Source organism: Misgurnus anguillicaudatus, chromosome 8, assembly GCF_027580225.2.
Source record: "Misgurnus anguillicaudatus chromosome 8, ASM2758022v2, whole genome shotgun sequence".
NCBI lineage: Eukaryota > Metazoa > Chordata > Actinopteri > Cypriniformes > Cobitidae > Misgurnus > Misgurnus anguillicaudatus.
Window position 1 is genome coordinate 19,697,717 of NC_073344.2, and position 18,047 is coordinate 19,715,763.

General features: G+C 35.7%; 1 protein-coding gene across 1 annotated transcript; it reads right to left on the bottom strand.

The window, feature by feature from the left end:
* Positions 1–534: 534 nt before the first annotated feature.
* On the bottom strand, positions 535–17,046 carry st7l (suppression of tumorigenicity 7 like). Its single transcript, XM_073870431.1, has 15 exons — positions 16,710–17,046; positions 15,124–15,206; positions 14,367–14,526; positions 14,234–14,288; positions 13,942–14,057; positions 13,735–13,813; positions 13,374–13,462; positions 13,184–13,288; positions 11,421–11,531; positions 10,465–10,537; positions 10,278–10,380; positions 5,235–5,385; positions 4,568–4,660; positions 3,550–3,689; positions 535–750 (listed from the first exon to the last, which is right to left on the bottom strand). Exons 1-15 carry the CDS (start codon positions 16,876–16,878, stop codon positions 655–657), a joined length of 1,623 nt encoding a protein of 540 aa, XP_073726532.1. The 5' UTR covers positions 16,879–17,046; the 3' UTR covers positions 535–654.
* Positions 17,047–18,047: the final 1,001 nt, after the last annotated feature.

The following is an 18,047-nucleotide window of genomic DNA, read 5'->3' on the forward strand; positions in this document are numbered from 1 at the left end:
AATGGATCTTAACCTTTTGATAAATATGGCCATGCATACAAAACAAAAAGCTTTTTTACATCTGTCTTACATTTAAAGTTGTTCGCTTCAATATACCTTGAAGCAAATATACTGATAACTGCACCAATTTTCATTCTCTTTGTCTGGTAACCTGACAATGCATTTATCATCCATATATATTGTTTCCTAATGTTACAATGGCCCATCACTAATATATCATCGGTTGGCACGATCTTCAGAGATGCACAGACTGCTGTTGAGACCAAACTGATCTGTGTTTCATGAAGTCTGCTAAAAACAGACACGTAATTTACTGCCTGTGATTCATCAGGGTCCACAAGGCCACCACATTGCCCACTGGCTGCATTAACACTATATCATCATAGACAATGCAGGGATACACGCACAAAATATGTGCCAGTCGTGTCATAAATCTTGTAAGGTGATCATATAGTGTCCCAGCTGGAAACACTTGGATTTGTGCATATCAATGACTTCACCCAATAAATAATGTGGTAGAAAAGCAAAGTACGATTGTGTCAAACAGCCAAAACATTTTTATTTTCAGTACCGCTTTGAACATCTTATTCATGTGTTACATGTACAGTAGTGTTTCTGAGTGCAAGTATGTCCACGTGTGTGTGGTGTTGTTCGTCAGACGTTTGTTAGTTGATGCCACAAGCAGGAGGGCATAAAACTCTCCATCTTGTCAGCAAAAAAACCCAGCGGTGCAAAGAGGGTGCTGAAGAACTGCAGGGAGAAAAAGAGAAAGATGAGTCAGATGTATGCACTCGTAAAAATACAGGATGTCACAGAAGAACCATTTTTGGCTAATATAAGGAACCATTAACGTCAGAAAAACCTTTTTTTGTTTTCACAAATGAATATGAAATGCACATATTATGAAAGTTCAAAGCAGGTTTGCTTATTCACTGCTAAGGTTTCTGTTTGGCAAATCAGTCAAGTTAAAGAATCTATAATGTAGTGTAAAGATATTTTTGGTCCATTTTACCATCCACCGGGCACGTCCGATTGCTTCGAAAAGTAATAGCTCACATCTCCTCAACATGCCGCCCCATTTGATGCACCACTCGTGGTTATAACACCAGCGGTGCAGGACGAGTTTTGGGTGGAAAATAAAATAAGTATGAGCGTTAATAATGATGATGCTTGCCTTAGCAAGCACCACTAATAACAGACAGCAGCGTACAAATTTCTTTGCTGAAATATAAACTAGTACTTACACAAATAAAGCTAAATATTTCAGAGGTTTAATTTCCCATCACTGGTAAAGTTTTGCTCTGACTCTACAGTAATTACAACCTTGCAACCAAACAAATGTTTGGTGAAGCAACTCTAATAGTTTTTCCAAGCTCCGGATTAAAATTTTTTAGATTTATTGCTAAGTATGGCATAATAAGCTCTATGGCAAACAGTAAAGATGAAAGAAATAAAAATAAGTAACCGTTTTTTTGTGAGCTAATGCAGAAGTTTCGTATATTGCAAGTGAAAGCGTCCGAGTCACAAGACGTCAGAAAGACGACTCTTTTAAGTACCTGAATTGCTAGACATAAGTATGATGGAGTTTGTCCTTCTGCAATACTTTAGTACACGGAGGTCAGGACAGACGCAAACAAGACATTTCTGGATGGCAACCAGCTCCACAACTTTAAAACTGGCGTGAAAGCATGCCAATAAAAAAAACCACACAGTTCAATCCACAATAAACAAGCTGCTAATGTGTTTATGAAGCAGTATATCTCACAGATGAACAAATGTTTATGATCGAATATGGGAAAGGAAGCCCAGGTTTGTAGGTCGAAGAGGGAGGAAAACCGGGTGGAGAGTAGAGTCCCAGAGTCGATGCTGGAGAGGTATCATCCATTCGAACACAGATTTAGGAAGCAGATAGTGCTAGGGTAAATACATGTTGTAACATGACGAATGAGGTTGATAAAAAGATAATGGTCAACGAGGCTGCGTGTCTCCAATTTATTGCACTTACAAATTAAAGCATCGTTCCCCAAGGAGAACAAGATGTTTGGAGTAGACAAAAAACAAAGCGTGCATGCTTTCAAAAGAGAGACGCATGCGAGAGGTAAAGCCCCTAAAACCGAATTGTGCCCGATTTCATCGTTGTACGCTTTACCTCACAGACGGCTTAAACTTCGGCCTTTATGTTAAGCAGACTCGGGTTTAACGCTAAATACCCATCAAATGAAAAACAAAAAAGTTTATGGAAACATTTCAGCTTGCTTTCGTATTTATGACTTTGTGAATGTCTTTTTTTATGAGGTGTAATAAAAAATATTGTAATCTTGTACATCTGTTCTTCTGAAAGTAATGAGTTGCGAAACTGAGTTAATTAAATAACTGAAATACTTCAGCCATCTTAGCTGATCTGATATTCATCAGCTGTATGTATATATATGGTGCTTTTCTATATTAACACAAAAGTGGGAGTGTACAACTGCAAAAAAAATATTTTCAAGAAAAAATTTCTTAGCACTTTTGTCTTGTTCTCAGTAAAAACATCCAAAAATTCTCAAATTAATATGCTTTTTCTTAATGAGCAAAACAACTCAAGAAAATAAGTCTAGTTTTTAGACCAAAAATATCAAATTTAAGTGATTTTGTGCATAAAACAAGCAAAAAAAGCTAATTTTTCTTGAATTTAGTGTTTAAGAAAAATGTTCAAGATATTTTTTGCTTACCCCATTTGCAGATTTTTTTTTTGCTTGTTTTATGCACAAAATCACTTAAATTTGATATTTTTGGTCCAAAAACTAGACCCACCTTCCTGGTTCGCCCTGCTCATCAAAAAAGCATCTTAATTTAAAAGGATAGTTCACTTCAAAATGAAAATTCTGTCACCATTCACTCGTCCCCATGTTGTTCTAAACCTTATGAATTTCTTTTTTCTGATGAACACAAAAGAAGATATTTTGAGAAATGATGGTAAACACATAGCAGTAAGTGACCATTGACTTCCATAGTAAGAAAAAAATATTTTGGAAGTATTGTGATAAATGACTAAGAAAATATTTTTATAAATGATGGTAAGCACACAGTTGACGGTTCCCATTAAATTCCATCATTTTTTTTATTCCTACTATGGAAGTCTATGGTCACCTACTGCTGTGTGTTCACCATAATCTCTCAAAATATCTTCTTTTGTGTTCATCAGAAAAAAGAAATTCATGCAGGTTTACAACAACATGAGGATGAGTCAATGATGACAGACTTTTTATTTTAAGGTGAACTATCCCTTTAAGAATTTTTTTATTTTTTTACTGAAAACAAGACAAAAATACTAAATAATTTTTTTTCTTGAAAATCATTTTTTGCAGTGTATTCACATACTTCAATGAATCATTTCAGCGTCTGTTGAAGACTCTTGGTCCTGAAAGTCCCTAACTGAGACTTTTATTGCAACATAATACAAACTGTTTATCTTCGTAGTTCACTCATCGTACGCTTTCTCTTCTAAACAATCAAACAAACAAAAAGGTCAAAGAGGAAACAAATGAAACCAATGCAGGTACTCACGGCTTTGACGAAGACCCCCATGAGTTCAGGAAACTGGTGTGTTAGCATGGCCAGCATGGCACAGAAAGAGCACAGGCCCGCTGTGAAGAGGATGAAGAAGGGAAGCTCCTTCTTCGGATAAACCGAGACCTCGTGAAACGCTGGTGGTACAAGAGAGAAAAATCGACGTACTTGAAACACGTCAACAATGAAACGGCAAGAGTTTCGCATTGGCAAGAGCCTACGAAAACAATGCATGTCGCAAGTCACAACACAACAACTGTTTATATCATTCATTTCGTAGTACAAAGAAAACTCGTGTTGTATTAGCATCATGAATGCATTATAGTTACGCTACCATAACTACTCTACTTTATCTGAAGTATACTGTGAAAAGACACTTTCTATATGCACTTGCTAAAATCTACAGTACAAAACAAAGCATCCTAATGTAGCATGTTCTGCATTTCTAGCTTAATACTAAATAATAATATAATTGGCTTGCACAAGTACACACGGTCTGAAAGCTTCAACAATTGACATGTGGCACAAAAAAGAATCTTTAGAAGGACATAAAGATAGGTGGCGTATTGTGCTGCTTTAACCCCTTCAGACCCTGCGTCCACTGGAATGGACATCACATGTTTTGTGGTTCAAACCAATGAAAATGCTGATCAACCAATCAAAATAAGGCACCCTGGAAAAAGGTCTGAAGGGATGGCAACCAGAAAGTTGTTTGTTCGATTTCCACCACACTATCACTTAAAGGGATAGTGCACCCGGAAATGAAAATTACTCACCCGCAAGCCATCCTCGATGAATATAATTAACTTTTATCAGACGAACACAATTGAAGTTGTACTAGAAAATGTCATACCTGTTTCAAGCTTTAAATGGTGCTTTAAATTTGAAGTCCAAAAAGTCCACAGAAGTAATATTTTTGTAACACATATCAATTGTTAAAACCTTCAGATCCTATATACTTATGCAAGCCAATTATATTACATAACTGATGAATACCAGAGTTTTCTACACTTACACGGCAGAAGTTCTCTGTCTGCGGTCTCTGTGCATCCTGGGTAAGGATAAAAGAGGTGACCTTTCTCCAGAGGGTATGGAATAATTCTGAAAGCTACAAAAACAAAGACGTCTGGTGATTTTACATATATACACAGCAGTGGCGGCTGGTGACATCTTTTTTTGAAGCGCACGATGCGAAGTTCGTCACAACATGTATGTAGCTTGTCATGTGTGTGGTTCGTCATTTCAAAATATGTGTTCTGCGCTTTGGGAGATCGTGTGTGCATCACGTGTCATGCCAAAATAAGTGCCCGCTGCCTTGAACTTGAAAGGAGACGCTCGCGTGTGCCAGATACTCGCACAATCTCATGCGTAATCAGAGTTTAAGGGAGTGTCTTGTGTGTATTTTGAAAACGTGAGCGTGTCTTTCATCATAAACGGTTTTGACGCGTCTGCAGCAGGCACTTATTTTGACAAAACACGTGATGCACACAGGATCTCTCCACACACATGACACATATTTTGGAAAAGGGAACCACACACGTGATAATCCGAACACTTATTTGGAATTAGCGCATCCTCGGAAGAGCAGTCACGAGTCGCCACTGATACACAGCATTTGACAAGAGTGCCTATCATGTATGCACACATACATAAGAGCTGCGGTAACAGGTGTGTATACTTACTGCCCTCCCAGGTGCAGTGCAGCAGGTTTAGCGCCCCCTCTGCCCGTTTCCAGTGCTGCAGGTGAAAGAACGCGTATGCCACTGCTTCACTGTCTCCTCTCTTCAAAATGTGTTCAGGAGGCAAAATCAGACTCTTCATCTCTAATAAATACTTTGGGAATATAGACAGACATTTTTTTTTAAATTTCAAAACTTAAAGAAATTAGAAAATTTACTATTTAGTTGAAACCAGGGTTTTCAAACTTTTTCGTCAGCCGAACCCAGTTGACTAAAATGATTTACTTGGAAGTAGCCCTGAGATTTTAAGTAAATAATTAAATACTTTAATAGCACATTTGCATGTTTAACTCAAAAATGTTTATTTGATTTGCATAAGTTCTCCGTTTTTAATATATTGTAGTATTGTGTAATGGTCACAAGATTAACAAAAAAATTATATATATATATGTGTGTGTGTGTGTGTGTGTGTGTGTGTGTGTGTGTGTGTGTGTGTGTGTTAGTATCTAGATTTAATTGTAATTGATTATTTTTCATCAACTCACGAACCCACTGCAATTCACCTACGAACCACCACCAAGGGTTCACGAACCCCCAGTTTGGGAAACCCTAGTTTAAACAATGAAAAATGAATGAATGAATGTAAACAAATGAAGTAAAATGACCTGAAATAATAAGAAAATCTGCTCAATCGCTCAATTTTACAATGTACATCTATAACCGACTTGTGTGTATATATTTTATATAGATATATAAGCTGCATATTGAGCTAATAAACACTAGGTTTATTTTTGAGCAGTCCTGATCCAGACCCTGAGGTGAATGTTGTAAAGACCATTAAAGCAGAATTAAATAGGATTATTTAGTGGATAACCTTCCCAAAAGTCCCTGTGATCAGACTACATCACAATTTAAACAGTCAAACAACCGATACCCTCTACAATGTATCCAGCATACCTTTAACATGATTAAAAAACACCTTTTTCTGCACTTGTAATATATCTTCTCACCACAAAGAATCTGTTGTGATGTATACACACACATATATATATATATACACTATGCAGACAAGGGTAATTTAGCTTTTTGATGATGGCTGACATTACACAGGCAGCTGTCCTATACAACATGCCCGCACACAAACAGGGCCACCTCTTTTATGAGGGATCAATTGTCAGCGATGGTCTCTTTTATGTGGTAGTACCTCATAAGCCCCTGTTGAACTCCCATAAGCCTCTGTCTGAGTCTGTCTCGTACCACTTTACCCTTTCACCTACCATAACGACCCTGAATGATGTCATCACACTATAGAGGTCTTTCAGACATGCAGTGTGACGTACATGTGCCTGTGGACATATGACATCACATTGCACCACCTTGTGCACCCAATGCATTTAATTTTGCATAACGTTTACATCCATTATAGTTCCAATGGGTCACTATAATGGATGTAAACCAGAGTTGCCAGAGTTGGTAGATTTTATTTTAACTTTGTATTTTTATATTCTGAATTAGATTTTTAATGTAATATTTTAAGTTTAGTTTGAAATGTTAATTTTAGTTTAAGTTTTTGTAATTTTGCTATCACCATTTGTCACTTTTTATTTATTTATTTTGAACTAATATTACTATTTCGATTAACTTTATTTGACATTAGTTTAGTTTTTGTTTCAATTAATATTTCAGTTTATTGCTAAGACGGTTACTTGACGTATTTCAACCAATTTTTAGGACTACATTTAATGTAATTTCAATTATCAGGCATGTTTTACATAGTTTTAGTTAATGATAATAAATAAATCCTTGAGAAAAAGTCAATCTAAAAATTAGAAGGTGAAATTTTTAAATAAAAATTTACTTCAGTTGGTAACGTCTAAAATCAGAAAATCTATTTTTTAAAATTTCCCTTTAAAGCAACACTATGTAGTTTTTTTACCTTTAAATAATGTCCCTAAAATTATTTCAGTGATTGAACAACTTTTAACTGGACAAATTGTACTTGCTGCAACCTGAGCAGCCTCCTAGCTGCTACAAGCACACTCTGAAAGTGGCGGTGGAGGGTAGAGCACACAGCCCCGCCCCTCCCCCTGCCTGCAGAAGAGTGTCTGATATCAGGCACTATTGCGCTTTTCAACCACATGGGGGAGCTGTAGGTCATTTTTACATGGAAACTACATAGTGTTGCTTTAAGTAAAGATTTAAGGTGAAAATGTAAAAAAAATTAAATTGGTAATGCCTAAAATCAGAAGTTTTATTAAAATAATTTTTTTCAGTTTAAGTGTAAATTTAAGGTGAAACATTTTTTTGTATTAATTACGTCAATTGGTAACACCTAAAGTCAGAAGTTTTTTCAACTTAAATTTTCTCACTTTAAATGAAAATTTAAGGCGAAAAATGTTTAAAAAATTACGTCAACTGCTAAAGCCTAAAGTCAGAAGTTTTTTTAACTTAAATTTTCTTACTTTAAGTGAAAATTTAAGGCAAAAAAATGTAAAAAAAAATTAATTCAATTGGTAACACTTAAAATTTTAATAAATCGAACCTCAAAACATACACAGAGTTTAAACTGTTTACCCTTAGGGAATACTTCCGGGTTTTATAAGTTGGGTAAGAGAGCCACCTGGTGGATAATAGCGGAAATACGGTTTGTCGGAAAAACTCATCATTGGCAGGGAAGCGTTATCTCTTAATTGACAAGTTAACTTGTCAATGGTGGGGAAAGAGTTAAAGAAAGAAAAAATAGGTTGAAAAAACTTTTAGGCGTTACCAATTAAAATAATTTTTTTAAGTTGATCCAACTTTTACTTTTTACAGTGTACTAAATACTTCACTGGTTGTGCATAACTCACTGCTTTGTGGGAAGTTAAGATGGCATATAATACAACATTTGAAGTACTTTTTATAATAAAAAATTCGATGTATTTTATGTAATATTCTATGTATTTTTATATGTTTTGTTTTCCTTATGTCTCTACTGTCTATAGGTATAAGTATTTAGATGCTCTGCATTGTGAAAAACAATGTTGCAGGTTTACCCACATTCAACAGGAACACTATTACAGATCTCAGTAATATGTTTGGTCTACTATAGCTTTCTATACGACATTTTGCTAAAAGGTTAAACAAAGTGGATGATTCATACAGGTATACAGGTAAAAAACCCTAACATAAACGTTGTTAACTAATGAGTGAGTCTGATGTCCTTTTCGATATGAGGTATAAGAAACACCAGGTGTGTGTGTGTTTATATTTGCTGCAGGTCTCAAACAGGTGCCCTTTGTAGTCTGATACAGCCTGTCTAGAGTGCATGGATATGTGTAAAATACTCTTTGGTCTGAGATTGCGTGTTTAAGTGTGAAGAGGTCACGCGAGTATGTCCGTTTGAAGTCTGATCTAGTGTTTTGGAAATTGGTAAGTTGAAGCCAGGTACAAAGAAAGCAACAGATGATGAGATGTAAAACATCTTTGAAGAACAAAAGGAAATCAAAAGGAGATATAACGTTTTCATTTGCTTGCCAAACACAACTAACAACTAAAAGGCTGCGAGTTAAAAAATACTGATAAAACGTACCTTCACTGTATAGTAAGTCTCTAAAAAAATTCTGTCAAATGCAAGAATGTAAATCTTTTTTTTTTCGATATAAACACACACTTATGAGAAGTGTATAGAGGACTATGATCCATCATTATAAACTACAATAGCATCACCTTCTGGTCATGAAAATAACAAAATCCCAACATTTACATTAATGCACTGGTTCTCAAACGTTTTGGTGTGCGCTTGTCAAAAACCAAACACAAAGATTTGTAGAATAAGTTAAATTCAAGACATTGCAATATAACTATAACATATTTGTAATTGTAACGTAATGCATGGGCGAAATTGCAATCCAAAAATGAACAGATTTGCCGGAGTGAAATAAATAGGGATGTGCGAGACTAAACAATACAGCGAAGCAATATACTAAAACAATAAATCACAAAAAAATTCATAGTTTAAGCATTTTAAAAAGATGTATGTGCATATATTTGTTTGGGGGGTTCTTATTTTAGGCTAGTCACACTGCAAAAAATGACTTTCTTACTTAGTATTTTCTTAAAATAAGATTTATATTCTTGATGAACAAAATGACCTAAGAAAATAAGTCTAGTTTTAAACAACCAACATACAATTTAAGTGAATTTGTGCTTAAACAACCAAAAATATCTGCCAATGGGGTGAGAAAACAATCTTGAAATAAGTAAAATTTTTTCTTAAACACTTAATCACCCCATTGGCAGATATTTTTGCTTGTTTTAAGCACAATATCACCTAAATTTTATATTTTTGGTCTAAAAACTAGAATTTTTTGGTCATTTTGCTCATCAAGAAAATTCATCTTGATTTAAGAATTTTTAGATATTTCTACTGAAAACAAGAAGAAAATACTAAGTAGAAATTCACCCAATGGGGTAAGCAAAAATCTTGAACATTTTTCTTAAACACTAAATTAAAGAAAAAATCTATAAAAATTTGCTTACCCCATTGGCAGATTTTTTTTCTTGTTTTATGCACAAAATCAATTAAATTTGATATTTTTGATCTAAAAATTAGACTTATTTTTTGGGTTGTTTTGCTCATCAAAAAAAGCATCTTAATTTAAGAATTTTTTGATATTTTTACTGAAAACAAGAAAAAAATACAAAAAAAATATTTCTTGAAAATCATTTTATGCAGTGCAAAATAATCCAAGGTGATTTACAAACGTGACCCTATCTGTAAAGTCTAAAAAGGCTAAAATCTCATAATCTAATGATGACATTAGGAGTATAAAAGTTTGATTTCTTTTATTGATTTTGCATCGATTTCAATCTTTGTCATGATCTTAGTAAATATTTAGGATATTAAGGTTATTTTCACGTATTGTTCTTTACATTATGTAGGATGATTTTACAAAAATAACTTTAGTTAGGTTTTCACATGCAGGATCACAACTAAAGTAGCATTAAATATTTTGCCTTAAGAGCAAACAAGAAGTCCAGTACACAACGCCCCGGTCCTCTTACCTTTGGTACGTGTGGGTTAAACTCCACAGCTCTGTGTATGGCCTCCACTGCGTTCATCTCTGCTGTGCTGAGACCTCGTCTGGAGGCTGTTTCAGGTGAAAATCTGTCACGTGACACACATTCAAAACATTATTTAGTAAACCATCATCTATGCTATTAAATATCAGGACATATTTCTCATACTCACTTATCTGACACGGCTCTTGCTTTCAGTAAAGCGGATGTGTAGCATATAGTGGCTGATTTTGGCAAGCTGATGTCTGAAGAGGTGAAAACATTCATTAGGGTAATATGGACTCTGTTACACTACATTATGCTACCAAATATACCATAGGCCTGGTTTTACAGACTAGGCTTAGCTAAACCCAGGACTAGGCCTGTTAAATGAAGCATCTTTTATAAACACGCCTTCGAAAAAAACATGGTTTGTATCTTGAGACAAATCAATGGCACTGGGATATTTTAAAGGGGCCATGTCACAGGAATTTTTTAAGATGTCAAATAAATCTTTGGTGTCCCCAGAGCACATATGTGAAGTTTTAGCTCAAAATACCATATAAATAATTAATCATAGCATGTTTAAATTGCCACTTTGTAGGTGTGTGCAAAAATGTGCCGTTTTGGGTGTGTCCTTTTAAAATACATATGAGCGGATGAAGTGCAAACACGGATCACAATGATGGTGGTTTGTTGAAATTGAAACTCAATTGTTCTGTGAATTATTTTTTCTCTGCACTAAATGGCAGTGCTGTGGTTGGATTAAGGGGTGGTATTATTATAATAAGAGCTCCTTATGACATCATAAGGAGAGCCAAATTTCAACGACCTATTTTTTCATGTGCTTGTAGAGAATGGTTTCCCAAAACTAAGTTACAGGGTTCATCTTTTTCAAATTTTCTAGGTTGATACCAGCACTAAGGACCCAATCATTGCACTTAATTATGGAAAAGTCAGATTTTCATGCCATAGCCCCTTTAAGATCTGTTGGTGTAAGTTATTTTGTGTAGAGACAGCTTAAACATGTGTTTTAGTCTAGGACTATCTTTAAGCCTCGTCTGTAAAACCAGGGGATAGTGTAAGTAGCAATACTTTGCAATACTATTCAAGATTATTCCAGTTGTGATCACGTGTAGGTGTACTCACCGTCGTATTTTGCAAGGACTGCCTGTACGTCGGCATAGGCCTGCAGTTCTAATAAAGCCTCCAGAAGGTTCTCGTGAATATTTAACATTCCAAGTAAAGGAAATTCTTTCATTAACTGTATAGAAAACAAATGGAAATAACAAAATCATCAGCCTCCAATAAATTTTTTGGAGGAGTGCAAATGTGTCAAGTGGTACAAGCATGCATTCGTGCTAAACACAGACGGCCTTCAAATTCATTGATATTTCAACTTTAAAATTCAATAATTTTATGGTTATAATTAATCGCGACTAACTAAACGATTAATCGCGACTAATCGTTTGCAGAATAAAAGGTTTTGTTTACATCATATGTGTGTGTGTGTGTACTGTGTATAATAATTATGTAAATATAAATTAGGGATGCATCGAATCCAGATTTTTTGGGTTCGGCCGAATACCGAATCCATTAACACAGTAAAACACATTAATGAAGTAAACAACGTCCACAGCAGTGTATTTTTCATTTTATTTAATTTTAACTGTAAAAAAAGGATAAGCAACATTATGCCAGGATGACAAGTGGGAAAAACTATTTTGACAATTACCGTAAGCCTATGCATTATGAAAGCAATGCTGTGCGACACGCTCGCATCCGCAAAATGTGACCCGCCCCTAAGGCTCACCGAAAGAAAAAGCTTATCTCCATGTCAGCACCTGATGTGTGTTATCAGGCCGAATCCGAATCCTGGATTTGGTGCATCCCTAATATAAATACACCCATGCATGTATAATTTCAAGGAAAAAATCTATTTATATATTAAGTATTTATAATTATATATAATGTAACATGTAAATATTTCTTAAACATATACTTTTGTATAATATATCTGTATTTATATATACAAAATTATTATACACAATACATAGACATATATAAAAACTCTTATTCTGCAAATGATTAGTCGCGATTAATCGTTTTGTAGCCCTAGCTATAATGTAGCAGAACCATCAAGGAAATGCTTTGGTGTGTTTAGAAAAGGTTCACCAAATGTAGTTCACAGCAACCAAATTTAAGACTACATTTGTGACAACAATGTAGTTAAGTTTTCCCTTTGTCTTTATGAAATATTTTACGTAGACACGACAACGCTGTCAAAAGATCCCCTGCATTACGTATGCCTGGCCAGTAGATGGCGATGTTACCTTGTAAAGAAACACTACACACCTGCTGCACATGCATTCGTCTTCAGGAAGATAAATACAAATAATCAAGATGGCAAAACATAGATCCGTTTTGTTTAGACGAACGATGACGTAGGTTAATTACTACAAGAAACCGCGGCCTACAAAGTGCTTAAAATTTGGTCAACTTAGTTGTAGGCCCCCAATTGTTGTTTTGGTTATATTTGTAGACTGAACTAGCACATCATCATTATTACAGATTAGCGTCGTTATCAAAAACTTGCGTTTTCAACGAACAGCCAAACCGCATAAAAACCTTCGCATTTACGGCTGAAATCGATGTCGTGTAAACGGCCCCTAAATGTGACCCTGTCTGTGAAATCCAGACTAAAGCCTCACAATCAAATAATGAGATTATCGACATCAAAGTTTAATTTCAATTATGGATTTAAATCACAAAAAATACTTTAGTTGGGTTTTCACAGAGTGGGTCACAAATGATATCAGTATTTGAAAAAACTCAAACTCAGGAGGTATACCCCTTATACACATATTTCAGGCTGTCATGTATCGAGCATTAGCATGGTAAAAACTAAGCACTTAAATCTCTCATCATCTTCACAGCTTCTTTAATGCGGCCCAGTTTTCTGGCACACATGGCGATCCTTCTCTTGATGTAGACCACCAGATTGGTGTCTTTACCCGCTGTGAAATGCAACGCTCATTAGTGTGTGCCAGATGAGACACCAGATGAGTACATGTGTGAGGGTGTGAAGCTGAAAGTTCATACCGCTTTTAAGTGCTTGTTTGAATAGCCGTTCAGCTTCTGTGATTGTTGTGGCTTCCTCCTCAGCTAGGAGCACATATGCAGCCGCACATCTACGGTGAACAAAACAATACACATGCTGGAAACAAGCTACGCTTTGTTGGTGCTGGTTCATGCATCAGATTCACATGCATCAAGTACTGATCATAATAAAACAGAAGGGGTGCTAAAATCTGATTGGATAAACTATGTTCAAAGCCAATACATGCACAACATGTCTAAATTACATGCCTAACATTACATTTACATTCATGCATTTAACAGAGCCATGTGGTAAACAAGTCTGATGTTACTTTAGATTGAAATAGGCAGACTGGAAACTCACTCGCGGTTAAGCTCGATGGCCTGGTAAGCTGTTCGAATGCGTGCCTGTGGATTCCTTTCCCTCCAGGCTTTCTGCATTACTGTAGATCAATTATGAGAGAAAGAGAGAGAGATTAAGTATTGATGTGAGCTCATAACAACCCGGTTTAAACTTTAATCAAATCTGCGTGTCATTTTTTTTGGATAGGTAAAAAATCATAACACTGACATGCATCTTCGGGTCGAAGCTGCTGAGTGTCACCTAAGAAGAAAGTCTGGTGATCTTGTGCTGACAGATTCATGTCGTAGTACGTCAAAGGCTCTTTTCCGGTCACCCATGTGTACCTGAGAGAGGAAAAACATTCATTTTCATCTTTGGATACTTTTATTGACCGAGTACATGTCAGATCATGTGCATTAACCACTAAACTTTGAATTTTACATGGTAACAAAACACGTTAAGACGTGTCAATTACAACATTTTGATTTGAACCACAAAATAAATGTTTGACGTGACATACCTGCTGTACTCCGCACCTCTGAATAAATTTAAGGGGTTCCTCCAAACTTTACATTCTGGAAAAAAACCTGCATGTTACATTTCCGTCATACTGTCTAGAATGATATTAACAAGAGCCAGTCATTGTCACAAACCTGCAACGTTGGACCTTTGCTCCGCATCCCCGTTTACAGAAGAGAAGAGGCCTGCAGAGGTGCTGTTCTCCACTCCACCCAACAGAGGGCGCAAGTGACTGACAGACACCTGCTCGATAAATGAGGTGCCATACTTTCTGAAGTACCACCACTCAAATATCTGCAGGATGAAAGAAGATACAATTATCTCTTTAAAGATAAATGTTTGCATTTTCTAGACACTTTTATTCACTTGCAATGCATTCAAGCTATACATTTTTATCAGTTATGTGTGTTTCCTGGGAATTCGAACCCATGACCTTCACCAAGATAGGTAAAGCGGAGAACCATACGTCATGACCGGATAATAGCGCCAGGCTAACAGTCTGAGGCCGGAAATAGGCGGAGTAGTTGTTCTTTGTTTAGTTGTGAAACACTCTAAAAAATGACCTAGTATTTTAGTACAAATATCTAAAAATTCTTAAATCAAGATGTATTTTCTTGATGAGCAACATGACCTAAAAAAATGTCTATTTTTAGACATAATAAATTTAAGGGCATTTGTGCTTAAAACAAGCTAAACAAATCTGCCAATAGGGTAAGAAAAAATATTTTAAAATAAGTGAACGTTTTTATTAAACAATTTTTTTTAACCACAAATCTCTTACCACATTGGCAGATTTTTTTGCTTGTTTTAAGCACAAATTTGCTTAAATTGTATATTTTTTGTCTAAAAACTAGACTTATTTTCTAGAGCTTTAAGACAGCAAAAACTTACCAAAATAAGGCCAGAGATGAGAGAGGATGTCCCAGTGAGAGCAACGTAGAATTTAGGCGTGAGAGTATTTAGAAACACAGATGCTGTGGACCAATAACAAAAAGTAAATAAATATAAATTATGACTATGTTTATAACAACTCAACATTAAATCATTTACCAACAGTGAAAACACCTGACAATTTATTGACATATTCAACATTAACCCCACTGAAATAAACTATACAAATTCTGATAGTTTATATGTCAAAAATGCTATGAACCATCAGCTGTTTGCGAAAACCATTACATAATTGAGTTATTTCAGGTTCCTTTCCATTGGTTCCCATCCAGCAGACAACATCCCACAAATAGTTTCCATTAAAGGAAAACATCACCGTTTTTCAATATTTTACCATGTTCTAACCTCAACCTAGACAAATCAACACATACCCATCTTCCTTCAACTCGTGCACTATCAATCCCTGCACAGTGCCTCGCGAACGTGCCAGCATCCAGCCCAGCCCCATCCATTCCCACGGCTCCAAACAGGGATGAATTTAGAAGCCACCAAACACTCCCATGTTTTCCCTATTTGGGGACTGTTACATGAGTAGGTATGGTGGCACAAAATAAAACTTTTGTTTGGAGCCATAGGAATGAATGGGGCTAGGCTAAATGCTAACACATTCACAAAGCACTGTACAAAGATTAAAAGTGCACGCATTGAAAAAAGATAGGGATGTATTAATTCATCGAAGTTGATGCAAGAACATAGTAAAATATTGAAAAACGGTGGTGTTTTCCTTTAAAACCATGAGTATTTCTGTAATGGTTTCGATATTTGTTTTGCAGCAAGGTAAAGGTGCAAAAGAGGTCTCTAATTTATATTAATTCTATACATCTCATATTTTATATTTAACCACAATTTAAATATTAGACCAATAACAAAATGGGAAAATAAAGCATTATTTTTCATCATTATATTTTACTTTAACAAAACCTGACATGTACATAACATGGTAACACCACAGGTTTACCATCATGTCATGTGACGTTTTTATTTACATGTAAGACATGGTACCATGGTAACATTATCTGGATAATCTTGACGAAAATTACCCATGCTTTTACAACAGTAACCATTGTACTTGTGGTAAAATTGTAGTTAACACACATTTAACGTTACCTAACTGACTACAGTACCCTCGTCTCCCCATGACATTCGTAGTAAAACTATGGTAATGCTAATAGTAAACAATACACCAAAAACATGGTTACTACATATTTACTATAATAAAACGATTGTTGATTTTCGTAAAGGATGTGCGTGTAAATTATCCTACATGTAAGTATCATGTAAATCCTACCGTATGTGCATATCGTATGTTTTTTTTTATAAACAATAACACGTCAAGTATACCATAGTGTGACTATCTAACCTGATACCATACTTTACCATACGTTAGTAGCGCCACAGTCTATCCAAGTACACCCAGCATAACACCATTATTAAACATGTATCATTGCATAACTGTTGTTTTTGTCTTTATGAACAGAAATGTAAAATAAATCCAATTGAACTTTCTAAACATGATAAACACAAACCCGCGTTCACGGTCTCCTGTAACTTCAGAGGACTTCTCAGCGCGTACACCATCGTTAAAACCATGGCGAACCAGAGCGCGCATATGTACGTCCACGACCAGCACAGCCACGATTTTAATTTCTCGGTGAAACCGGACGATTGAGGATTAACACCGCTGCTGTCCGCCATCTTTCACCGAGCAGCCGTAAACATAAGAATTGTGGGATACTGGAGGAGAGAGGTGCCGTGCTGAAACACTCCACCAGGGGGCGCAGCTCTTGATTATTTATAGCCAAGATCCTCGAAACTGACCAAAAATCGCCAACTTACCATATACTACAGTAGTAGACCAAATCAGCATGAGAAATGAGTACTGTGATGTCACACCCCGACAGGTCTGCGCAACGACGCATAAATCATGACCGAGGACGTGTCTCAATGCGAAGGCTGCAGCCTCCGGACGTCGCGTATGCAAGGTGCATACGTCATCAAGCCTGGTTTATATAAGTTAACTGAGCATTACATTCACAAGTCATAAACATAGTACAACAATTTACGATTAACTAAGAATAAGAGTCAACTTTAAAATTATTAATATTCTGAATTAAGACGATTTTTATGACATGATACGCAGCCTACATACGCGACCTCTGGAGGCTGCAGCCTTCCGATTAAGAAACGGTCTGAAATACTAGTGCATACTATATATATATAGTTTATACTGTAAACATATAAACATGTTATGTTTGAAACAACTACACTTACTTAACGTACTTATAATGTTTACGCCAACAATGTATGTCATATAAACATTTTGTAACATTGTACAATTTTAACTCGGGGTAGAAAATAACACAAAAACTACAGAAATAAATAGCCTATTATAAATTGGAAAAAAAATAATACCAATAGTGTTTATGCCTAAAATATACTATTATAATTTGAGACACTTTTTAATGAATGTGCTACTGCAAAAACCAGAATTAGCTGGTGAGCTGGTTTTAGTTGCTCTCCCAGTTTGGTTTTAGCTGGTTTAGAGGTGTTCTGGTCACCTTTCGAGCTGGAGTTAGCTGCAACTTTGCCAGACTGGGAGGACCATCTTAAACCAGCTAAAAATAAGCTACCAGTTATGCTGGTTTTAGCAACTTCCCACCAGTATGGAAGGTTTAAGCTACTATATATTTTTAATTTATGGTATAAACTGTCCATCAATGTCTTAAGCATTAAAAAAAAACTATAAAGCGTTAAAGATGCCCCCAAATTATTGGCTGCCAAAATTGATCAATTTTAAAGCATTGGCATATCGGATATAACATGACAAAGGTTAAAATAAGTGAGCAAGTGACAAATATCATACA